At 37.5% G+C, this 27,039-nt stretch overlaps 1 protein-coding gene across 1 annotated transcript in view; it reads left to right on the top strand.

Annotated features, from left to right (window-relative positions):
- Positions 1-27,039, top strand: part of IQCM (IQ motif containing M) — a 421,264-nt gene that overhangs the window by 65,314 nt on the left and 328,911 nt on the right. The window contains exons 2-4 of the mRNA XM_070504871.1: positions 11,313-11,399; positions 19,565-19,644; positions 21,559-21,826. Of these exons, the coding sequence (XP_070360972.1) occupies positions 11,363-11,399; positions 19,565-19,644; positions 21,559-21,826 (385 nt within the window). The 5' untranslated portion in view covers positions 11,313-11,362. The remainder of the gene's footprint in view (positions 1-11,312; positions 11,400-19,564; positions 19,645-21,558; positions 21,827-27,039) is intronic.

The following is a 27,039-nucleotide window of genomic DNA, read 5'->3' as shown; positions in this document are numbered from 1 at the left end:
ATTTCTGTTGGGTAATCTCATTACCCTGTCTTCCAGATTGCTGATCCTTTTTCTGTGTCATCTAATCTGCTGTTCTTTCCCTCTGGTGTAATTTTCATTTCAGTTATTGTATTCTTCATCTCTGATTGGTTCTTTTTTATATTTTGCATCTCTTTGTTGAAGTTCTTACTGTGTTCATCCATTTTTTTTTCCAAGTTTGGTGTGCATCTTTATGACCATTACTTTGAACTTTTTATCAGTTACTTTACTTATCTCCATTTTGTTTAGTTCTTTATCTGAGGTTTTGTCTTATTATTTTGTTTAGAATATGTTCCTATAGCTCATCATTTTGCCTAATCTCTGTGTTCCTATATATTAGGTAGATCAACTACATCTCCTGGTCTTGAAGGGGTGGCCTTGTGGGACCTGGTGGTGTAATCCCCCCCTAGTCACAGGAGCCAGGTGTTCCAAGTGTGTCCCCTGTGTAGGCTTCATGTGCTCTCTTGTTGTGCTTGAGCCATGATTGATACAGGAGTGCTGATATGCAGGGCTTATCTCCTGGGGTGGTAGCTGCTTTGGAGGGGCTCTGGTGCCAGCTAGGGCCACCCACTGGGTTGGGCAGGGTAGGAGACTCTTTGTAGGGACATTGCCAAAGTAAATTCATAGGATAATGTCTGGGTGGGGTGAGTGGTGCTACTAAGGTAGATGGAGAATGTCAGAGATGATGCCTGTCAGGGTCAGGCCAGCTAGGTAGACCAAGTACAAAAAAAAAGAAAAAGCATCTGCCAGCACTTATGTTCTCAAAGAAAGTTCCAACAGATTTCTGCCCCTCTGGCACACACCCTAAAATTAGTCAATGAATCTCCTTCACATATAACCCAGGCACTTTTCAAACTACTGCTTCTGCTTTGGAACTCGGGGCAAGTGAGTTTGTGTGTGTGCCTTTTAAGAGTGGAGTCTTGCTTTCCTCTGGTTCTCTGGCTCTCCTGTACTTAAGACCCACTGTTTTTCAAAGCCTGATGCAAGTTTCCTGGGCTGAGGAGCCCAATGTGGGGCTTGGGCTGCTTACTCATTTAGGAAGATCTCCACAGTTGTGATATCCTTCCCACTTGTGAGTCTCCATGCTGGGATGTCTCCACGCATACTACCCATCTTGATGTGGCTTTTTCTTTATAACTTTAGTTGTGGAAAATCTGTTCTGCTAGCCCCCAGGTCTTTCTCAGTGATAGGTGTTCTATATGTAGTTGTAATTTTGGTGTGTCCGTGGGAGGAGGTGAGCTAAGGATCTTTCTAATCTGCCATCTTGATCTAACTGTCAATATATTTTTATTTCAGAAGTTCTGATTGGTTCTTTTTCTATCGCTATTTTATTTCTGGCTGCTTTGTTTCATATTTTCATATCTTTTTTTAGGAATATTATTTCCTCCTCTGTCTCTTGGTAGAGTCTTAACCTACTTATTTTAAATTCCTTTTCATATTCTCTTATTGTTTTCATTTTTTATGGAGTGGATTGCTATTCCAATTGTTAATTTTATTGGCTGTCTTTCCTAGTGTTAATTTTGGGCATATGTTTTATAATTTTGAGATTGTTTTATAATAATTTTCAGGCTTATGTGGAATAAGAAGTTTTATTATATTTTATGTTTATTTACTTCCACACTAACCACTTTCTGACTCACAGTTTTGTAGTTGCCACTGTGTTTCCCCTTCCAGAACTAGGTCTTATATTGGTTCCTTGGGGCTCCTGCTCCTGTGATATTGATGATATTTTAAATCCTGTCTCTGAGCCAATGACTAGTGTTGCTAGGTCTTGGTCATGAGACATGTGTGTATCTTCTGCCTCCCTAAGAGAATAGAGCTTTTGATAAGCACTTGCCCCATGCAACAGTTGGAAGTTGTATTTTCTGCCTCTTCTAAGTCAATGGTTTTTAGCAGGGCCTGGCCCTCATCTGCTACCTCACTTTGGAATTGTGCTGAATTCTGGCTATCCCATTGGAGCTGAACTCCAGGTTGTCTCTGCCTGCATCTAGGAGCTGGGACAGCATCCACAGCTTCAGTTCCATCACCACTCTGCATTTATTTTCTACTTCTGGTTCTTGAAGATGACTGAAAGTACATCCCTACCTTATTTATGCCTGTCTCATTCCTTAGGGAAAAGCTTTCAACCAGATATTGGTGAGAAAAAGATAGGTGCTTTGATGTTTGTTGTTCAATGTGTTATTCCTCTCAGAGGTTTTTTTTCTTTTGAGGAAGATTAGCTCTGAGCTAATATCCACAGCCAATCCTCCTCTTTTTGCTGAGGAAGATTGGCCCTGAGCTAACATCTGTGCCAATCTTCCTCTATTTTATATATGGTACACTTGCCACAGCATGGCTTGATAAGCAGTGTGTGATGCACACCTGGGATCTGAACCAGTGAACCCTGGGCTGTGGAAGTGGAGTGCACAAACTTAATTGCTGTGCTACCAGGTTGGCCCCCTCTCAGAGATTTTTTCTAGAAAAATATAAATGCTAGATATGGTACTGTATGCATCAATGATGTGGTAATTGTGGACATTTTGGCTCTTTTGGCGATTCTTCATGTTTCTAAAGTTATCCCACATACTAGATAGAATTATACCTATTTATCCCTGACCTTCACTTCCTCTTTCTTACTTTTTAAAAAAATTCTTTATAGAATCCACATATATTTATAGACTCAAGAGTAGAATTTATTACTAAGCCGTTTCACGCATGCCATGGCCCTGGAATTTCCTCATTTCTTTTTTGATTGTGTTGATCAGTATGGCCTTGAGGCACTCTCCTTCCTTCTTCGTGTTCTCTTTCTTTCTATACTATTCCCACCCTCCACAAGTCTGCTGCTTGACCTGTTTCTCAGAAAACTCATTCTCTCTCTCAACTTTACATATCACCTGTTTTAAATGACTTTCAAATCCACATCTCCAACATGGAAAGAGACGACCCAAGAACAAGTGACAGATATGACAATGATTGCTTAATGCGGGCCAGGCTTAGGTACTATGCTAAATGTTTTCACACATTCATTCACTTGGTCCTGCAGAAGCACCATGAGGTGTAAGGATTATTATTATCCATATTTTACAAATAAAAGGGCTGAAGCTTAGAGAGTTAAGTAAATAGCTGACCTAATTTGTTTGAGATCAAGGTGACTGCCAGGGCTCAGGACTCTCAGTTTTTAAAACCAAGAAAGTCCCAGGCAAACTGGGATGAATTGGTCTCCTGAGGCCTAAGGTCTATGAATAGGAAGTGGTGAAGCCTGAGCTTGAACCCAGGCCCGCTAGAACCTAAAGTCTTTGCTCTTCACCATGATGTTACATTGTCTTCATTAGAACAAAGTAGAAAAAAAGAGACTGATTCAGAGAGGAAGTAGAAGGTAAAGATATGAAAGAATTCATGGAGGGGAAATACCATTTCCTGGAAGGAATTTTGTCAAGGGAAATTGTGCTTTGTCAGGAGTTAGGAGACCTGAATTCTGGTTCCAGTTCATTTGCAAACCCCAGTGTTGAGTTGAAGAAATCACGTCCATCCCCGTGGTTCTGTTTCCTCATCTGTAAAATGAGGGGCTAACAAGAAGACAACTCCTAAGATTGTTTCCATCTTTAAAACTGATTATTTGAAACTGTCCCTTAAATATAAACTCTCTGAAACCATTTCATAGCCCATAAATATTAACTAGTTTTTACAGGTTCATAAATCTGAAAATAGATGCCAGGATTTACAATATTTCATGATTTTGCTCAAATTTCTGGATTTAGCTCTTTAACGTGAGTATTTCCGAGCACAGTAAAATTCCATTGTAACAGTTTAACAGTTTTGGCCTTTAATTTATTTTATTTAATTTGTGGTAATTAACTTGATGATGTTTTCGTTGATGTCTTTAACTGTTTATATAATGTCCCAAACATCTCAGCAGGAACTGCTTTGTAAATCAAGTTTTGACTCTTTATTGTTATTTATAAAATGTTAATGGCTTCTGTTTAAGGCATGTGTGATTCATAGCCGAGAGAATGTACTTTTATGACAGTACTGTTTTAATCTGTGAAAAATCACAGAAAAACAGAGTCACAACATGCCGCAATAATCATTGAAGGCGTAAGACCATGCATTGTCATGGGAATCTTCATGAGATATTCTGAAAGCATTTCTGGTAGCATGTTTAAGAATAAGGCACTATTACCTATTTTTGGTCCTGCACACATGTGTTCTGATATGGTTCTAGCCAAAAGTTACCCCAAATAAAATTTATGATACAGCATAACTTCTAGTATTTTTAACATCTCATTCAAGATAAGCCTCGTTCTCCCCCTTACCTCCACCACTGCCATTTCTGTCATCATCTTAAGGTTGAATTCAAAGACTGAATGGGAATTTGAGGTGAGAAAAATGTGCGATAGAGTGGGCTTTTCTGAAACCAGTTTGTGTGTGTGTGTGTGTGCATGCGTGTGTATGTGTGATTACCATTCATTTTAGGCAAAAGCAATTAGCTCCTTTTCTCATTTAGATAATTATGGTCTTTCTATCAAGATAACTAGGTGCATAAAATTAAACAAGCAAAGCCCATGAGCCATACTGCAAAAAATCATGATAATCATGGAAAATGTAGTAGTAGTGATATTTTTAAATAAATATTAAGAGCTCTATGAAAACTAAGCAGATTGTAATAATTCAGAACTTCCTTAGAAGAATTCAAATCAACTGCTTTTTATGGGGCTACTTATTGCTTGGCTAGCCATGCGCTCAGCCTTATGGAAGACATAAAAGAAATGTTAAAAACGAATTCCTGCCCTAGTGGGACTTACAGTCTAGCACAGATGTTGGCTTTTAACAAAGCTCTGTGTTTCTTATTTCTTTTGAGGAAGCGTAAGAAGAGGAGAAATGCAACTACTTGTAATGATAAGGGTAGTGTTTTCAGAGTTTTAACAGGTTACTTTGAAAAACTAATAAACATTAAAATTTAGTTAAATTTAAATTGATGTATAATATATAATGTGAAAAGTGCACAATCCCTAAGTGTACAACTCAAGGAACAGTCACAAAGAGAGCATGCCTATAGAACCACCATCCGATAAATAGAGCATTGCCAGCGCCCTGGAGGCTTTCCTTGGGCCCCCCTCAGACACTTCACCCTCTCCCCAAAGGTCACCATTACCCTGTTTTCTAGTACCATTAATAAGTTTTGCCTGTTTCTGAACTTTGTATTAATGAAAACATATAGTATGTCCTCTTTATGCTGGCTTCTTTCTCTCAAGATGATGTGTGTGAGAATCAGTTCTGTCTTTGTGTATAGCAGTTCATTCTCACTGCTGTGAAACGTTCAATTGAGTGAGTAAACTGCAATTTGTTTATCTATCCTACTGTAAGTGGACATTTGGGTGGCCTCCAGTTTTTAGCAGTTATAGAATAGTGCTGCTATGATCATTCTTACATGTGTCTTTCAGTGCACATTATAAAGTGTTTCTGTTGGGATGGTGAAGCTAGGTCATAGTTAGGTATAGATTTAGGTTTTGAAGATAACTGCCAAATAGTTTTCCAAAGATTACCAATTTATACTCTGACAGGCAGTATATGAATATTCCAGTAGCTTTAGATCCTTGTCAACACTTAGTATTTTGTTGAAGCCTTTTGTTTGGATGTGTGGTACTTGTGGTTAACTTTGTATTCCCTTGAAGACCAATAAGTTTTGAGCATTTTTTCACATGCTGGTGTCCTATTTTGAAATCCCCTTTGGAAAATGTCTATTGCAATCATTTGCCTATTTTTATATTAGATTGTCTGTCTTTTTCATTGATTTGTAAAAGTTATTTATATTGTATACGTTATCTTTGTGCTTATAATTTTGGAAGATACAGGGACTAAATTTCAGTATTTCAATTCCTTCCAGTAATTGATTTCTCTTCTAAGGTATGGCTCTATCTGACATGGATTGCTTCCTTTTTCCTCCAAATTACTCATTTAAACTATGTAGAATGATAGTCTTATCTCGCCAACTCCAGCCCATCATCTCCTGTTGGTAATCTTTGGTTCTCAGTGGCCTTTGATGTACATCTTCATGTATTGCCAAATCCTACTTTATACATCTTTACAATCAAAACCCTAAGATAAGGTCACAGGAAAACACCATAGCTTATTGACTGTGGCTCAGAAGGACTAGTTTTCTTTTACACATTGAGGCAAAAGTGAAAAATTAGTATATTTTAGCTAAAAAGAGTATTTGAAAGCGTCTTGTCAATGTTAGCGTCTTGTCAGTTTGACATCCCTTTTTAATGACTTAAGAACTGAAATTAATAGCTATTAAATGAAATTCATAGCTTTCTTTTGTGATTTAAAAAGTTAAATATTTTTATGTAAAACCAGCAATATTTGGGATCTCTTAATTAGTGTCAGTGACCATGCAAGCCCACAAGGAAATAGAACATCTATTTTATGCAATAATCGAATCTTACATTCAGAAGATACCTATGAAATCATCAGCTAAGCTTCTCTAATCCTGTAGCATTGGGGTTGGAATGGGTGGGAGTGATGGGGTGGTACAGGGAAAGGCTCTGAGACCCTCTTCAATCAGAACAGCCAGGCTTTCATCTATTGCCCTCATTGACTTCTAAGAAACAGTCCCTTTAAACATAGATTGAAGCTGCTCTTTTAAAAATTATGTGTCTGTTTTAAATCTTGACTTATAGACAAGGAGGTGGAATTCAGTGAGGTTAAGTGATTTGGCCATGATCACATACTTTGGCAGTGGCAAAATCAGGACTGAAATCCAAGTTTGCTCTCTCTACAGTGGTCTGAAACTCTGATGTTTGTGTCACCTGGGGCAATATCCTAATGATTCAATTATGTCTTTTTCCTTCCCACTTCCTAGCTCTGAGAAATATTAACCCTAGTTAATTAGAGAATCAGAGAGAGGTTTCTGCATCGGGAAAGGAGTGTTACTCCACGTGCTTGCCATTGTTGCACGTGTTACCCCAGGATCTCAGCTTACCTGATATTGATGGTCATGAATTCATAGAGTACCTTCTTTCCAACTCACTTTATGACTCTCTAATTTGGTTCATAATTTTAATTAGGCAATTATAAATTTTTTATTCTCCTATCGTTTGTTATCCCTTTTTACCCATTATAGATGTCTAATATTGGCCCTGTTATATTGGACCTAGTTAGGACTTGTTCTGTTTTGTTTTCTTTATCTGCTCTCCTTTCTCTTTTCTCATTCCTATTGTTTGGTGCCAGCATATCTGATGTCTCTGGTCAGAGGGACAAGGAGATTTGGCAAAAAAGAAGTCAGTCAGGAAGCAAATCTGGAAAATGACCTAAAGGCCTTTGTTGACTTGGAAGAGATAAAGTGGAGGAGGGCTAACACTTATCAGAGAATGGAAACAGTGACAAGCACAAAACCTGAGAGGGAGGCCCTGGTGGCCAAGGATTGAGAGGCACATGAGGTGGATTGCAGCCAGAGGCCTGACTGGAAGAGACCAAGCCTAGCTGACTTTCCTGGATATACTGCTCCTGTGTTCCAGAGAACAGAAGAAAGTGGAGAGGGACAGGAGAGAGGCAAGAACTCTTAACCATGGAGGGAAGATAGTTTTTGAGATTTGTGACCAGTTAGCATTGCATACAAAAGCAAAGAGATAATAGATTTTAGAAACTGATGGGGTCTTTGAGGTCTTCTTGTCCAACAATTTTATTTTGCAAATGAGAAAAGTAAGGTGAAGAGAAGTCAAAGCAAGCCCCTTGGCTCAGTTCTGAGTGGAGCTGTGGATGTCAGTTCCATACTTTTCATCCAAATTTACTCAGTTGTGTGAGAAAGAAGAGCCCAGGGCAAGAGGCTAGGTTTTATTCTAAAGGCAGTCAGAAGTCAAGGAAAGGAAATGATATGATCTGATACACATTTAAGAAGACGACTCCTTCTGCTGTGTGGAGAATGGATTGGAATAGGGTAGGAGTGGAAATCAAGAGAGCAGTTAGGAGACTATTTCAGCATTCCAGGAATGAGATAATTATGGCTGGGAAAGGGAAGATGTGGAGAAGCAGATATATTTTGAAGTTAAGATGTAGAAGACTTGATGGATTGAATGTGGTAGGTAAAAACAGAGGAGGAGTCAAAGGTTTATGGCTTGAACAACTGTGTGGATATAGGTACAAGTTAGAACGTGGAGAAGTGGGGAGGGAGTGAACATGTGATTGAAGGTTAGGAGGGTTCAGGTGAAGGGACAGTGAGGAGAAAATCTGAGGTAGAAAATGAAGATTTGCTGTCATTCACCTCATATCAACTGCTGAAACTGCCTTTCTGGATCCCTTGACTATGACCTGTTTTCCTGAGTCCTACTGAAAACCATAGGGCAGTTCTTTGCCACCAGGTTACTTAATTATACAGGCTGGCATGATAAAGTCTTATCAGTCGTCTGCTTTGGAAGGACAAGCTAAGGAGATAAGGTAGAGAAATACTGTTTCCACTTCTGTTTGCCTCTCATCCATATAATGGAAATAGAAATCCTTAGTGTTCCTGTAACCCGATTAAGGAGAACCTTAAGTTGCATCTACTGGAGGAGAAAGGGTGAAAGAACTTTTTCACAAATATGCCCAAGGGGACATTAGAGGGGCATCCCTGTCCAGCATGCTGTTGCCATAATTACTCATTCTACAAATATTTTCTGAAATCTTTCTACATGCTAGATCCCCTTCAAGACATTGGAAATATAGCAGGGAAGAAAACAATGTCCTTGCCTTTATGGAGGTTACATCCCAGAACAGTGGTTAAATCAGTACACTGTTCAAAAATTTTCAATGATTTGTTGCCCATTTCAGCAGCATAAAATCCAACCCTCTGCTTAAATCAGACAGAGTCACTACTTGCTGTCCCCCAAACCACGTGTGTTCTCACCTCTTTGTGTTTGCTTGTGCTGTTTCCCTCACCTGCTTCCTTCTCTGTTCCTCTCAAGTCAGCCACTCTGACCCACTTGGGACTGATATTCAGTACCATAGGGGTTTGCTGGCCAGCATCCAGTTCTAACTACTTGATGCCTGTGCTGAACCAGTTATTCAAAATTTCGCTATTACCTCTGCACCCACCCTTCCAGGTGTAGCTGTGTCTCTCTTGAACCCATTTGTAGGTTGCTTTCTCAGCACTGAGTGATCTCATCTTCGTTTGAACTCATGGCACTCATAGGTTTATATTATTTCACAAAGCTCGCAGACTTTCTTGTGACATCTGGCATACACTTGTTTGCATTTTATTTTAAAAATTTGGCAACGCTTTTGCCTTTTCTTCCAGAATAGATCGCATGCCCCTTGCACAACTCAGATACTAGATATGCACTTATTAATTGATCAGTGCATGAGAAGGGACTCAGCATCTCCTGACTGTCTGCTGCGGAGGAACCTTATCTGCTCTTATGCTGTGTCAGTGTGCTCATCTTTAAGCAATCCCATCCTCCAGGGCCTTCTTCCACCCCCTGCTCCTGTCTCAGAGCCATCCCTTAGCACCTCGGGTTTGTGGGGGCATTACCATGCCAGCACCCCTTAGGATGCTTGGCTAGTTTTTCACAATAAAAGGACAGTGGGATGTCCTGCTTGCCAGCCAATTTAATGCAGGCTGACACTCCTGGCACACTGAATTAAGGTGGAGGAGCCAACCGCCCCAGAGAAGAGTCCATTTTTATGGAGATTAAAACAAGAAAATGACAGAGCGCAAAACACCTTTATTTTCTTCTTATATTGAAATGGAAAGAAGACAGTAAATAAGCCAGACAAGAAGATAAGTTCTGATTGTTAATTGCTAAGGGAGGTGCAGTGTTTTAATTTATTCCAGTTCATTTGTAGAACTAGGCAGACGAGGTACATGTTCTGTGCTTTTGCTCATGGTATAATGCTGACAATTTGAGAATTAATCATTTTTTGGGTGTTCCAGATTTATTTTAAAACTGCAACTGCGATAGTTTTTTTTTCCCCCTCTGAGTAGAAGCTGAGGAAAAGCGTTGTACCCTTTTTATCTAAGAGCATGTGGCTACAGAGTCATGACTTCCATAGGGCAAAGCTGCCTTATGGATTTACTCAAATAATCCTCAAATTGTTTAAAGCAGGTCTTGAATACTTCATCACAGTTTGATAGTCTAGTCAGCTAACTGAACAACTATACTTAGAGTTTTAGTACAAGAGGCTCCTTGGGGCTCTGTAAAGCATTTAATATTCCTGTTTCTAATTATAAAGCTGTGTAAACATGCAGTAGTATACATTGGTGTAACTGATTCCCTGGCTGTAGGGGCAACATTTGATTCATTTTGGATAATCCTTTGGATAATGATAATTTCAAATGTAGGAGGAAGGGCTTAGCTCAATCAACCCATAAATCAGCCTTTCATTGAGCACTTCCAGAATGCCATGTACTGAGCTGGGAACCATGGAAGTTGAAATGTAAGGCAGGGGTTCACTCCTCCAACTGAACATTTAAATCTTTTGGGAAAATTTAAGAAATGCAAATGCCTGGACACCACTCTAAACTTTAACCCCCTTCCTCTTCAGGCAATTCTAATAGCCATCCAGGGTTGAAGACCAATGGTATAAAGTATAGTTTAGTTTTCAAGGCACTTAGAGTGTAATTGGGAATATAGGACTTCTATTTATATCTATTATTTTATCTTTTTAGCCACTTAAACAGAGCATATGATAAGTTTCAAGTGAGAGCATATACAACATAACTACTGTGTTAAAGGGAGGAGGAGATCACTGGAGGCTGGGGGTGATCATGAAGGAGGTAGGATTTGAACATATGCTTTAAGAATGGGTAGGATATAAATAAACATAGTTGTGAGAACAGGGCATTCTGAGTAGAAGACGAGCATAAACCTAAGCTCAAGTGAGTAAGCTCAAGGCAAGAGTGTGTAAGCCATGTGCCAGGTATTAATTGGATATTAGTTGGAAAATAGTGAGAAATCAGAAGGGCCTGCATAGAGACTTGGGCCCAAAGATCTGGATCTGAATTCTGCACATTCCACTAAATAACTGCTTACATTAATAAGTTATTTTACTTCTCTGAGCTCCAGTTTCCACGTCTGCCAAAGGTAGGACAATAGTTTCTATTAGGTTTTTTGGAACTGGTAAGGTAATATGTATACAAGCACTTGATAAACCACAGAGCCCTCCTCATTGCTAGCTATTGTTATTCTTGTGTTTTGGAGGGGAAGGCAGTGAAGCTTTTAGAGCAGAGGAGTGATGTATAAAAGTGTTGATCATTCATCTTGTTTCTTCATGAGTGAGTGAAAGAAATAGCTGAAAATAAATATTCATCATCACCATTTACTTAATGTGATTGTGTTTAGTGACTTGGAGTCCAATCTTCAAAAAAGGAAGATCACCTTAACTGCCCATCATGGCTACTGCAGGGGCTCTGCCTGGTAAAGCAGAATGTGAGTATCTACACTTATGTAATAACTCAATGCACAATACAGGACACTCCAACAGCTTTAAGGAAACTTTTCTATTAATTATTAACCCTCAGAGTGCTAAATTTATTGGCATACCTTGTAAGAATGCATCTCATTCCCTTTATTTTAATATAACCAACTTTGGAGAGATCTATGGCAACTTTTAACTTAGTGTGCTATTCAATATGGTATCCACTAACCACGTATGGCTATTCAGTGCTTGAAATGTGGCTAGGGAAACTAAAGAACTGAATATTTAATTTTAATTTCAATATAAGAGCTGATAATTCAGTTATTGGAAAACTTTTAAGCATGTTTGGAGCAACTTGGGTATGTGAATCTACTTTTTCAAGCAGACATTTTGCAAAATCTAAATACAGATCAAGTATTTCTGATAAAAATGTAGCATCTGAATTGAGATGCAAAATACATACAGGATTTTGAAGACAGAACAAAAAAGAATATAAAGTATTTCATTAATTTTTAATATCGATTAATGTTGAACTGATAATATTTGGATATATTTTTGTTTAAATAAAATATTCTATAGTAATTAATTATTGTGTTATTAAAATTAATTTCACCTCTTTCACTTTCAGAAGTGTGACTACTAGAAAATTTTGAATTACATGTGCAGCTCACATTATATTTCTCTTAGAGCTGATCTGCATTTGGCAACACTACAAATAATCTTAAATTTAGGTTTAGGTAGTATAATATAGTGCTGCGTATACAGCTGGGATTATTAAGATTTCCAGTTCTGCTACACACCCTTGGCTCTTGTGACCCAAGGTAGTAAATGATAGGCCAGCTGGCTTTTGTCCTGAGCTAAAACTAGCGCACTGTGTGGATCACTTTAACTGTTTTTCTATTTGGATAATACAGCACATTTTTCAAGATGGAAAGGGCAGAAAGGGAGGAAGATCCAGGAAGTGGAGGAGGAAGAATGTTCTCTAGTTTTTTGCCTTTGGGTTGTGCCCACAATTACTTAAATTATATTCGAGTCTTGATACTATGAACTTGGAATTCCCCTATATCTCCTTGGCAACCTAACCTACTCTGAGAAATATTAATGTAGAGAGATTTTTTTGTTGGGGAGTACGTTGTAAAATCTTCCTGAAGGATGTAGGAAACCTATTAGTCATTTGTTGTTGGCAAAGAGGGTAAGACACTTTGCTAAAGGAGGGATAAAGAAAGGAGGGAAGTGAGGAAAAGTGTGTCTATAAGAGAAAACTCAACAGAATGCTTTTAAGTTGGAACTGAAGAGTTGGGTCTTAATGCAGGATGTGTGTTGGAAAAAAATTGTTGAATATAGGTTTTAGGAGATGATAGACATGTGCCACTTGAAATTTGGGTTTTACTTGGTTTTTAAATTCTTTTTGAAAAGAAATTAGAAATAAATTATGTTTTCTTCACTTATATGTAATGGAATTGAATGTAAACTATTTTATTTGAGGTTTCCCTTTAAAGAACTTCTATTCACTTTCTAGCGTTCACAGCAATTTGCCCTAGAACTAATCAAGTGATCTTAGTCCCAGCTTCCCTCTCCTGCTTCTCCTCTCTATGCTTTTCCCCTCTCCTAACCCTTCCCTTCATCTGAACTTGCTTTTAAAAGATCTTTCTGCACACGCACTAATATTCAAACCTTTATTTTTTACTTGTCTGGTGTGTGTTTGTTATTTTGAGCCAAGGAATTTTTTCCTACAAAATAAAACTTAGGAAGAGCTGAAGTATGTAAAACAGATAAGGTCTGAGTTGCTCTGATTGAAAGAAGAAAGAACCCCCAAGGCACGTGAAATTGATGAAGCACAATTTTAAAACCACTGCCATAGTCTGGATTTGATTCACTGTGTTATTTCTCTTGGGATATTTCTGTTTCAAATCTTATCTCTAATAATACAATGTTAAGTCCTCTATCTTTAAAGGGAAATTCATACATTAGTGAGCTGGCAGTAGGGGGTGTTGGTGATTTATGTTGGCCTCTACCACAGCACGTATCTCACTGAATGATGTGGCATTTATTGACAATTTTTTCTGGTATTAGGCTCTAACCACCTGGAAGGCAGGGATACAGAGTGTCTTATTTATTTCAGCACATTTAGCACCAAAATAGCAATCTGGGACTTAGTAGGTGCTTAATGAACATATGCTGAACTGAGTCTCATTGAGACTGAGGTAAGGCTTCCCTAACACCTCTGAAATCAAACACACAGTTAGGTGCCTAAACTTCGACTATATAGGCAAGGAAGGCCTTAGCCAGGTGGCTGTACATCTTTGTTCAGGATATCTTAGTAAATTTTTGTGAAGTCTCTGAAGAATGCAGCCCGTTACAGGAAGGATGGAAACCCTCCGAGTAAGGCCAGTTATTTTTGTTATGGTTATAAAAAACATTTGTTAGTCCCTGCATCTTTTTGGACACAGAAAAGATTTGCTCAGTGATTACAATCAAGAGAAGGCCAATGGCTGGTGATGTGTCACAGTTCCTGTCTTCTGGTTTCTTCACTTCAGAGGTTTACTAGAGCAATTATACAGACCCTATAAAGCATTAAGAGAAATCTGAACTTTTATGAATTATCAATCATAATAGCATTAAACTGGTGATATATGAAGACTGAGTTTTTAAAAAATATATAAAATAAATGTAAGAAAATACTTTAGGCTAGCGAAATCATTTGGCATTAGAGATTCATTTCCTTTCCCCAGGGAAATGTTAGTATTTGCACTCATGTTTTAGATAAGTTTAATACGACTATTTCAACCTCTTCATGAACTTTACCATAAAAAATTTGTTATTGCTTATAATGTTTTTTTTATTGCTTTTTGGGGATTTAGTAACTTGGAGAATCCAAAATATGAAGAGATTTTATTATTTGCAAATGTATTAATTAATTAGTTTTGGATAAAAAGAACTATAATAAGACCAGATTCATTCAAACTAATTTAGAAAGTTGAAATTTATCTTTGTGCTATTGAAAAAATGAGGATTGACTAATGAAATTAATTATATACACATTCTTGGGGAATAATTTAGCCCAATAATAATAATAACTACAGTAATAATAATTGCTCACATTTATGGAAGGCTTATTATGTGCCAGGCACTATGCTCAGTGCTTTGTGGCCAAGTCCAACTGAATCCTCACAACAACTCTGTGTGAGATATATTATTATTACTATCCTCATTTTACAAATGAGAAAACTAAGGCTTTAGACAATAAAATAAGGTTCAGGAATTCAAGACCAAAGACTATGACTCAGGAATGAGAGCTATGGGTATGTATTTGCAAATAAACAAAGCCTTAATTATAAGTTTTTTTTAACAGAGAAGGAGCAGACCTTGACAACTTCCTCTTAATAATTGAATTTATAATGTGCACTTGGATGTATAAAAGCTGATGCTTATGTACTTACCCCATTGTGAACAAAGAAACAGAAGCCTCAAAGATTATTAACTGGATGGATTCTTAACGTCAAAGTTGTTTAATTTCTTATAATTTTAGACTGAGTTTGTTGAATATATACATATCCTTGGAAATTATAAAAATAAGAAACACGCTCTAGCTTTGCCTTTTCTAAGGCATTGAGATATGAGTCATCTTGTGCTACTTTGAGAATTTAACTCTTTGGTTCAAAGACTAATTTTTAGTTCCAGGAGAACATCAGAACAGCTGCCTCAGCATCTTAAATGACAATGAGGGCTCAGGATTTCAGACTTGGAGTTGATGTGCTGACATGCCTTCAGTGGAGCCATTTCAGAATCTGTGCAAAATTGTTCTCTTCTGGTGATGGCTGCCTTTCTCTGCCCCTTTAATAACAATCCCAAGGCTTTGCTCTGTTCAAGAATCTCATGGCTTGACTGTGTGGGCTCACTGTGGCAGTACGTTGGTAAGTCGAAACCTACTGTACTTGCCAGCTCCCCGAAGGCCATTAGGGGTGCCAGAGTGGACATGAGCTCCTCCACAGTTCACAGGCAGCAGATGGCTCTTGGGGATGGGGAAAATCAGACATACTGGTCAACAAGGAGCCCAGCTAGGAAGAAAATGCTACTTTGCCAATTTAACTCCTCTGTCAAAGGCTAATTTTTAGTTATGAAGGGGAAAATCAGAACAGCTCTATCAGCACATTAAATTACAATAAAATTGCAGAATTGCTGTCTTGAAATGAAAGTGTTCTAGTCCGTTCAGGCTGCTATAACAAAATATCATAACATGGGTGGCTTATAAACAACAGAAATTTATTCCTTACAGTTCTGGAGCCTGGGAAGCCCTAGATCATGGTACTGGCAGATTTGGTGTCTGGTGAGGGCCCGCTTCCTCACTGGTGGACGTCTTCTCACTGTAGGCTCACATGGTGGAAGAGGCTACCCAGCTTTCTGGGGTCCTTTTTATAAGGGCACTAATCTCAATCACGAGGGTGCCACTCTCATGACCTAATCACCTCCCATAGGGCCCACCTCCCAATACCATCACACTGGGCGTTGGGTTTCAACAAATGAATCTTGGAGGGGACACATATATTCAGTTTGTAGCAGAAAGTGTTGATGAAATTCGAATATTTCACTAGAGTGACCAGGAAAACCTCAGAGGAGTGTCTGGGACTCACAAGGTATTCATGGCATCAAGAAAAGCAGCAGATATATATAGAAAAAAGCAGGGACCAATTCAGGAGACCAGTGCCTGTGCAGACTCCCAGAATGACTGACTTTAGAGGGCACTCAGGCCCTCTGCATCTTGGAGCTTAGCCTGTAAACGAAGACTAGATCATCTCTAAGGTCTTGTTTGGAATGAAGATGTGATGGTTTGTGTAAAGCTACATTTTCACCAAAAACCAGTGATTTAATTGTTTCACATATTAATAAATTATACTCTTTGTCATATGTCTGACACAATCACCAAAAACCAGTGATTTAATTGTTTCACATATTAATAAATTATACTCTTTGTCATATGTCTGACACAAGGCAATATTGTAATTATAAGTAATAATAAGAGAGGTTTGATTAATCAGAAGGAGGGGACTAAGGGAAGAAAGATTGTCATGAAAGGAGGAAAAAGAGGACAAGTTGTGGAGTCACACCTCAGAACAGCTCACTACCTTTCCTCTGGGTAGAAGCCTCCTCAAAGTAGATTTAGGATTTAGTTGAAACTTGATGAAACAGGCAATTTTAATTCCTGAACATGTTATGGCTTTGAACGGTGAAATTTATATGAACGATTTTATCATTGACGTGTGAGTTTGAGATCTATCTGTACAAAGAATATATACACTTCTCCAGAAGTATATGTATGAAGTCTTGACAACTATTTTTTATTGGAAAAAAGAAAAAAAATGCACCAATCAGTATCCTTAGAAATATGTAGACAGCCCTGAATGTAGGGGAAATACAGTGGCAATGTGGGAGCACAGGGAGATTTGAGAGATTTGAGTTTGGTAATAACTTAGCATTTTCCATAGATAAGAGTGGAAGGAAGGACAGAGCTAGAGAGCAAGGGGAGATGTTGTTCTTTCTAAGATAACTACAGAGTGACAATTACAATTGCCAGTGGTGGAACACCTTAGTAGATTCTTCTTCTTCTAACCTAGCACTTTTACGGTAGGCTAGAGTCCAGTCATTCTTCTCTTTCATTTCATTGCCCCAAAGTAAGAGTTGCTTGTGGCCCATGAGTCCACATGGGAAAAAGCAAGGAGAAGTTTTGTGAAGGAATGAAGAGAGAGTTTGCTCCCAATATTTTATTATGAAATTTTCAAACATATGGCAACCTTGAAGGAATTTTAAATTAACTTGCATAGACTCGCCTCCCACTTCTTATCATTAATATTTTACTGTATTTGATTTATCACATGTCCATCCATCAATCAACATGCATTCATTAGTCAGAATTCAATATTTGTTTATAGTTTTTCTTCCTTTGGTGTAAAGTGTACTACCATGAAATGCAGAAATCTTAGGTGTATATTCACTGAGTTATGATAATCACATATGCTTGGGTAACCCACTGCGTATCAAGATACAGAACATTACCATCACTCCAAAAATTTCCTTCGTGTCCCTTCTCAGTCAATTTATGCCACTCCCTACCAAAAGAATCACTGTTCTGTTTTTTTTTTTTCTCCCATATGTTAGCTTTGTTTGTGCTAGAAATTCATGTAAGTGGAACCACACAGTATGTGCTTTTTTGTGTAAGCATTCTTACTTGGCATAAAGTTTTTGAGAATCATCCATGTTGTTGTGTGTGCCAGTAGTTTGATTCTTTTTTCTTGGTGAATTGTATTTCATTGTATGAGTATACCACAGTTTGTTTACTATTCTCTTGTTAATACACATCTGTGCTGTTTCTGGTTTGGAACTATTGTGGTTAAAACTGCTATGAACATTTTTGTATAAGTCTTTTGTGAATATATGTTTCATTCTCTTTGGTAAATACCTAGAAGTGGAATTGCTGGGTCACAGGATAAGTGTATATTAAGTTTTGTAAGAAATTGACATATCTTTTCCAAACTGATAATCCTATTTTACATTTTCATCAACAACATATGAAGGTTTCTGCAGCTTCATGACCTCACCAACATTGGTTGTTACCAGTCTTTTTAATTTTAGGCAATCTGTTGGGTATGTGGTGGTATTTGCTATGGTCTGAATATTTGTGTTCCCCCAAAATTCATATGTTGAAATCCTAACCCCAAAGGTGATGGTGTTAGGAGGTGGGGCCTTTAGGAGGTGACTAAGTCATGAGGGTGGAGCCCTCATGAATAGGATTAGTGTTCTTATGAAAGAGACCCCAGAGAGCTCTCTAGTCCCTTCCCACCATGTGAGGATACAGCTGGACATCTGTGACCTGGAAAAGGGCTCTCACCTGACCATACTGGCATGCTGATCTTGGACTTTCAGCCTCCAGAACTGTGAGAAATACCTTTATGGTTTGTAAGCTACCTAGACTGTCGTACTTTGTTATAGCAGCCCAAATGGACTAAGACTGTATCTTGCCATGGTTTTGATTTGCATGAAGATGGAGTTTTTAATTGCTTAAAATTGTAGAGGTTAAAAAGAAGAGAGAGAAAATCTTGATCCTAAGAGTACTAAAGGAGGTAGAGTAATAGAAATGGGGAGCACACTGGCCAGACTGAAAAGCTAATTTGAATAGGTAATATATTTAAATTTTACTGAATCCAGGTTAAGAGGAGGAAGCCAAGAAACACTTATAAATATCAGAATCAGTTAATAATAAAGGAAATATATAAGGAGGAAATCTCAGACAAAACTAAATGAGAATGATGTATTCTCTGTACATAGTATAGAATTCTGTACATAGCTCTGGATAAAAAGAATAAATTAAAAACCTTAGGAAAATATGAATGAGATAAGTTATCATTATAATGTTGTCCATCTGTAGGTTTGTATATTTTTTTCAATGCTGTTTTTTATCCAATGCCATTAATAAACTTACTGAGTTTTATTTTGCAGTTATAATTTTATCAACAAATTGTAAGGTAAATATTCTTGAAGAAATGTACAGCTAAATGGATTAGTCATCAGGAAGAGAAAACACAGATAGACTTGTTAGTAATTTTTGTGTTCAAATCATGTTGTATCTTCTGTATAGTAACATTTAAAGAACTTTTAGAACTGAAGGGATTTCAATTTTGTGTTTTCTTTGGTCTCCCTGGACTTTAAAAATTTAGGATAATCTACTTTTTTACTCTGACCATTGTAAACTAATGTTTTTTATTTTATTTATTTATATATTCATTCATTTATTATTGTTTGCTGAGGAAAATTCGCCCTGAACTGACATCTGTTGCCAATCTTCCTCTTTTTTTTTGAATGTGAGCCACCACCACAGCATGGCCACTGACAGATGAGTGGCATAGGTCTGTGCCTGGGAATTGACCCTGGGCCACTGAAGTGAAGTGCACCGAACTTACCCACTAGATTACTGGGGCTGGCCCTAAACTGATGTTTTTTAAAGGAGCATTACATTAACTTCTTTTGCATCCACTTATACTGTCTACTTATAAAATTCACTTTTTATAAAATTCTGCAAGAGTCATAACTGCCTCCAAATTGTAATTTCATAGTTTTGCCATTTTTGATTAAGAAAGTACATTAACTACATTAAAAAAATAAAATATTTCTGTTTCTATTTTAGGTCCTATGTTAGAGATCACCAAGCAAGATTTTTTTGAAGAAGCACAAGCTCTCATTGCACATCATAAGAAAATAAATGAGGTTAATGCTTTGCATTTAGCTAACATTATATTTTTCAGGAAACTGATAACTATTTTTGTATACTACAGTTGTTGTTCCAAATGATTGCATGAACCCTAATAGGTCCTGAGTAGAAGAGAAAATGAAATCCTTACTAGCCTTAAAAGTTGATTTCAGATTGCGTTTAAAAATAAGATTTTTCAACTGTACAGATTATTTACTTACATATGTATTTAATTTGCACATTTAATCCAATTTTAATATTTTCTTTTGATGAATTATAACAGAAGTACTTGGATTAAATATCTCAAGTAAATATCCCTCTTTAGACACGATTAGACAAAGCTAAACTAGAAAATGTACTGTGAGAGGCATCTCTCCTCTGGCCCCAGCATCACCCGCTTACCTGAATGTTCTTCCATATCCCTTTGCATTAGAACTGTTTACCAGTCTGATAGCTCTGTGAGGGCTGCCACTATCTGTTTTGAATGTTGTATCTCCAGCAATAAGCATTGTGCGTGGTTCAATAAATAGTTGCTGAATGGCATATGGAAGATGGAAGGTGAGAAGGAGTGAAAGGGAAACGGACAGCAAAGAGATAGGAGAGTCAGTCCAGGGTGAAATTTCAGAGGAGAGCATCTGTAGAGGAGATGGGAAATTTGGGGGAGGAGCAGCTGTTGTGACAAATGGGCCTTCAGAGAGACAGGTGGGAGAAGGGAATTTTAGGATGGTTTACTGTGTGCCACACTATCCTATGCCCTTTCGAATACTTTTTTTAAAAAATAGAATTTTAAATAAAGATTTTAAATATTTTTCCATGCTTACTGTGGGAAGGGGGGATTATAATTTTTACATTTGTTTCTTTTGAATGGTCCTCTGTGCTGAGATTGGCCATATGTGATTTTAATCTTGTAATCAATATTGTTAGCATTGCTTAAATTTTCTCCTCTAACCAATTAAAAATTCTTTTAAGTTGTATTGATTTCACTAGTAGACACATGGGATAAAAACTTCACAGTCTTTATAGTTAGATAGATGTGCCTTACAACCTGACCTGTTTTAAAAATTTTATGCAATAATATAAACATAATATTCTCATCTTTGGTTGCTTGGAAAAATGTGATACTAGCATCCTAAAACCTCCTTTTTGGCATCTCGAGTTGGCAACAAGTTGAATTTGTCTAAACCTTTTTTTTGGAGGTGGGGATAGAGGGCGGTATAGCTCTTTCTATGGGCCAGAGAATGACTAGACTAGAACCATTATAATTATTTGGATAATTATGTATCAGAGACCTAGGATTGTATTATTTTTCTATTGCTCAAATTCATCAAAATTAAGTGATGGAAAGGATCTGAAACGCATATCCGATTATTAATATGTGTTTCATAAGAACCCTGCTCCATGGGTGAGCAGTTACTTTTAGTTGAACAGAGTGAGGGATTTGGGGTGTTAGCATTTTATGGACATTTGAAAATTCTTCAAAGATGATTGAAAAAATTAAATAATAATTTAGTTAAGTTTAAATAAATATATAATAATTTAAATAATATAATAAATAATAAAATAATTTAAATAATATAATAATACTTTAAAATAATTAAATTCTTATATGTCTGTTTGGAAACTTCTATTTTTAAGTTGGGCTTTAAAGTTGTATTTGAAAATAGCACATTTGAGGAGAAAAATTACTATTTTAAAATGTACATTCTTTTGAAGTGGAGTGTAACCCTCACGCTTGTTAAGGGCTTTTGGAGACCTACGAGGCTAACATCTGCTTTATCTGATTACTGTCATGTGCTTTATAGTAAATGTCTTGTAAAGTACTTTGTAAAATGTATGTAGTGGATATAATTTTAATAATTTATTATATAATTTTATTATACAATTAATGTTAAAAGTAAATTTCATTAAATTTATTTTTGTTTTATTCGTAGAATAAAGTTCAAGGTACTTCTATAAATGTTTTCAGAAATAAACATCAAAAACCAAAATCTGGCAAATTCATACCTTTGGAGATTAAAAAAAAGGAAACATTTGATGTGGTCGAAAAACTTCAGAGGGCACACAAAAGTATTTGTTTTCCCAAAGATCTTTCCAAAAGTGAACATTTGGAGGAGCCCCCACGCCAGCCTTCTCTCAAGGAGCCACGCATTTTTAATGTAAAAGAAAAATACAAGAAACCTGTAGATCTAATTGCAAAAGGTAAGTTTTTGGTGGAACAAAGAAGTTCAGCAAACCAACAGGCCAAACTCTTTGCTTCTGGTATGCTTGTAATGGAACTTCCTTGTTCAAACAAAACCCCACACTTTAAATTTTAGCAATGAAAGGTAGGAGGCATGATTAATAGAGCTGCTAAACTCTAGGGGCCACTGGAAATTGAGAAGAGAGCATCCTAATGAGAAGGAAGAATTTAAAGGAACAAAACTGGTTAGCCATATCTTCCAAAAGAGTGATATTCCTTCTATATACAAGTCCTCAGAGACTGTTTAGTTCACCGTTAACTAAAGCAGTCAGAGGTTTATGGCCCTGAGTGCTGTTCTTGAGCAGATAGGTAGGGTAGACAAGCTATTTGTGAGTGTGTACCTTCAAAAACCTATAAGGATTTTTGGAAAGTATTGAGTTTTCCTTTAGGACAAATTGTAGTAAAGGTATATTCTCTATAAATAACTCTATAAGGAACTTGGTAAGGTGGAACCTGGACATCTATTTAAGCAAAGTAATATTGTTTTCCTTAGACTAATGGCTAGACTATATGACCTCTTAAAACACATTTCTAGTCATAGCTTTCATAACTTTATATACATTTTTCCTCTTTTGTTACTGCTGATTATGTTATGCATTCATCTGAATTTTTTTTCATCCAATGAGTGCCTGTTCTGTGCCAGCCACTATGTTAGGAGCTGGAGAAACAAAGATGAAAAGGCTCACAGAGTAATGGTGGGGATAAACATCTGGGTAATTTCTTATTATACAATTTGACCATTGCTGTAATAGAGGTAAGAGCAAAGCATTATGGTAACACCGAGGAGTAACCAACCAAGTGCCAGATGAAAATTTCTCAGAAGAGATCTCATTAGAATTGGGTTTTAAGGATAAGTTTGTTAAAGATAGGGTGGGAATAGGAGAGGCCATTTTGAGGAGTGGGAGCAAACTATTAAAGCTCTGAAGGATGAAAGAATGTGATATGTTTTGGGAAAGGAGAGATGTGGTAAGAAATGAAGTTGGGAAGATGGGTGAGGCTAGCTTTTGAAGGGAATATAATAGCAGGCCTAAGGTTTGAACCTGTGTGTAATGGAAAGTCAATGGTGATTTTAAAAGTAGGGGTAGGGAATGACCAGATATTTCTGTTAGAAAAACAAAATTGGCAGCAGTGGCTGTGGAGAGAATGGTGGCAGAGAGAGAAGTGAGGAGGCTGCCTAGGAAAGACATGGCCCATGTAAGAGATGGCAGGGACCTAAATTCAGGCAGTAGTGAAGCCTGAAGTGTGGAGAAAAGATGTTAGAGCAATGTTTCTCAAAGTGTAGTCTTCAGAAGACCAGTCCTGAGTGATTCACCTTGACAAAAGGGTTCTTTGGTTAGATAAGTTTGAAAAAATGCATTCACTTCTTGGAGATTCATATTGAGCATTAATATATTGAAAGCTCTAAGAAATACTGCAGAAAAGAAATCTGTTTACTTTTTTTAACCTGGCTATCACCAATTCATTTGACCAAAGAATTACTAAAGAAAGATACTGGGGTTCCTAGACTGGAAAATGACAGACATCGTTACATTGTGATAGAAATTCAGAGGGAGGAACAGATTTTGGGCAAGTGGAGAAAGGGATGGGGAAGATAATGAATTCCGTTTTAGACCTGTTAAGTAGACACGTATATGGAAGTAACGGTTAGGAAGTTGGAAATGGAGATCTGGCACTTAAGAGAGAGAGAGGTGAAGATTGAAGATTGTTGTTGGGGGTCACTGCCATACTGAAATTGTGGGGTTCATGCATTTGTTCAACCAACATTTATTTATTATGTGAGATATGTAGAGATGAAAGATAGGCTATTTGTCCTCAAGAAGTTCAAATGTGATGTATGTAATTTTGTGTGGTTGGAAGAAGGAACATAAATAGATGATTATAATATAGTGTGACTGCTACTGTAATAAAAATGATCTCTACTGCTTTGAAATCAATAGGAAGGATACCTAATTCAGATTTAGGAATCAGGAATGGAATCCCAGGAGATTTAAAGTCTTTGGTAAATTTTGAAGAATAAGTATTAACTCAAGAAAGAAGAAAAGTCCTATCTAGTCAGATCAGAGGGCCTACCATCTACATGATAATGGGTCTACATATATAATGTATCTCCATGATAATGGATATCTGAGAAAGTGATGATGATGTATTTGAGGGAACTGAAATGATTTTACATAACTGAAACATGAAGATTGAGGAGTAATTAGAGAGGAGACTAGATATGGAAGAACATTGAATTTAACCTAAAAGTATGGAGAACTATCCAGATGTTTTAAAGAAAAGTTGCAGCGATCACATTTGCATTTTAGAACATTTATTGACAGCAGAGATGAGGTATGATGAATTCTGGAGCCACAGAGACCAATGAGGAGACAGTAATTCACATAAGAAAGGATGACTTGAATTAAGGTAGTGGCACTGGGGATAAAACTGAGGGGAGAGACTTTAGAGATATTTGAGAAGTAGAGTTATCTAGATTTGATCAACAATAAGGTGAAGCATAAGACACAGGGAAGAGCTGTGGAATTCATTGGCTTATGGTTTGTACTGGGTGGCAGCACAGAAACAGACAAAGCAAGTTAAAGGTTTGGAGATGCATATTAGGTATAGTAAAACTGCCACCAGCAATAAGTCGGAATCTAGACCATGTATCTACTGAGCTTTGTAGCTTTAGGTGAAGAATTTGGGAAACAGCATTATTAAAAAAAAGTTGGTGGTTATTGGCTGCCTTTGGGAAGTTGTTATAAAAAAGAGATGAATCAATAAAAGTATTGGCTGGTTTGCAAGCAGAAATGAAAGGACATAGAGAGATACCAGGTATCTGGTCCTTAGTGTTGAGCAAATGTCTACTAAGACTTCTCATTACATCAAAAATCATATTAAGAGTGTGTCTTTCTCAACCCAGCCCATTATCTCAGATAACCTCAAGGCACTTACTATTAAGTTGAGAGACTAAGGCAAGAAGTAAAGAAGTGAAGATACAAAGGAGATTTTAAAACCATATATAAAAGGTGAACCTTGAATGTGCTTATTGGCATGTAGAATTATTTGGAAGAAAATAGATTAAAAAAATCTACCAAATATTTTAGAGAATTTCATTGCCAAAGAAACCATGAACCTTGATTGAATTGACTGTTCAAAAGTAAAATAACCTGGCTTTCTCTGGAAGTGGACCACAAAAATTGTGCAGTCTCCAAGAAGGATAATAACATGCTGTGGCCAAGGAGCAAGGCAAAAACATCCCAGAGTGGATCCAGGGGTCACTAAAAAGAAAATGAATGAGGGAATGCCTCCCAGAACAGAATCATTGTCTACTCAAAGAAGTTCCCCACCTCCAGGTTAGAGGGCTTCTCAGTGACTGACTCCCCAGCAGGATTCTATAACTTCTTTGGTCTAGTGATTGCTATGTGTCTTCTCTTTTTCCCTTTCACTAGTGGAGTTTTTAGTGAGGTTATCTTATACCTGCTCCAGTACTGGATGTTGTGAGCTTTTGAGGGAAGGTGGAAATAATTTTTGTATTTGGTACAAATTATTACTGGACCAGAAAGAGTCACATCTGGACCTTGATGGACAAACAGCCATAGGTCTTGGACTCTGAGCTGGATACAGTGCCTTGGTAGACCTTTGGGTTGTCTCCTTCGGGGAGAGAAAAAGTGTATTTTGTCAGGGAGCAAAAATGAATGGATATTTGATTTTAAAAGGGCGTACTGTGGCAGAGACTGGCTAGATGCTCATCAAACTTATTATATCCTTTTCTTCTTGGGTACTCAGCTAAAATACATTCCTCATGTTCCTTGTAGGTAGGTGGAGCTATGTGACAGAGATTTGGTTCAGTGGATTATAGTGGGAAGTGATGCACATTCATAAAAATGTCTTGTGTTCTCCCCACAATGTGGCTCCCCACATTTTCAAATATGCCGAGTGTTTTTCCATACTCTTAAATCCATTGCAGTTTCACTCATGGGAGTGTGGTAAAAGTGCTTTTAATATCTGTTGATTGAGAAACATTTGTTCAGACTCCACTAAATATGCAAAACTTAGCATGGGGAATACAAGAGTGAGAAAAAAAGGGTCATAACTTGCTTCTTCATGGAACTTGTAGTCTAGCTGGAGAAACAGATATAAATTAAATAATCACTTAAATACAGATTGAGAGTGCACCACAAATGAATTGGACCTGGACTGGCTGTCAGCAAAATCTTCCTAGAGGGAATGACATTTGAGCTAAGATATGAAAGATGAGGAGGAATTACTCAGACAAGGAGTAATTCCTGCTTGGAATTCTAGGCCATGGGAAAACTGTTTGCAATGGTTTAAGTGAGGGAAGCACAGTAGTGCTTTAAAAGAAGTGCAAAAAGAACTAATGTGGCTGCAGTTCTGAGAAGGAGCTAGAGATGGATAAGCTGTGGCTGTCTGAAAAAAAGAACCTTGTAGTCGGCAGTGTGCTAGCAAATGTTTAACAGCTGGCTATGGTGGGAGGAGGGAGAAAGCCTGATTTATAGCTTTTGCCGATTTCCATGGTGTAAATACTCTAATGTAGTCAATTTCAAGTTACCGATGTGACATCACTGATTTCGGGAGTCGAGAGAGATGTTCACAATCTCCTCTTCTGAGCATTGTGGCCAACACCTTTCATGTGCTGCTTGAAATCCTCTTGGACTCACTTCTTATTTCAGCCACTGCTGTAGTGACTGGTTCCTGCTTCAGCCTTCCCTGACTCCTTCCTGGCTTTGCATACCCACAGGAATGTTCTCAGGACCGACACAGGAGCAACAAGGAAGGGAGGATGACAGCGAAGGATAAATGTTTCCTCTTTTCTTTCCTGGGCAGGAGCCTCTCGGTTACATTCTATAAAGCTTTTCAGAAGGTCCCAAACAGTTAAGCAACCAGTTTCTTGTAGTAATGGCCCACTCAAAAAGGATTCTGACATTAGTTCTCCCTTCTTCCTTATTTCCCCATCATTCATTTCTATTCCCCAAGCTCAGTTCCTTAAAATACTCCCCTAAGAATATTTTGATGGTGAGTTGTCAATACTTGCTGAAAGACTGGGTGTAGAGTGTGAGGGAAAGGAAGAGTCAGGGAAGGCTGATTCTTAGGCTTTAGACCTGATGAACTGGAAGATAAGAACTGTGTCTTTCTGAGATGGAGAAGAGAGGGAGATGCAGTTTTGAATAGG

Source organism: Equus asinus, chromosome 3, assembly GCF_041296235.1.
Source record: "Equus asinus isolate D_3611 breed Donkey chromosome 3, EquAss-T2T_v2, whole genome shotgun sequence".
NCBI lineage: Eukaryota > Metazoa > Chordata > Mammalia > Perissodactyla > Equidae > Equus > Equus asinus.
The sequence above is the reverse complement of the archived record's forward strand: the minus strand, read 5'-3'. Positions and strand labels throughout refer to the sequence as shown.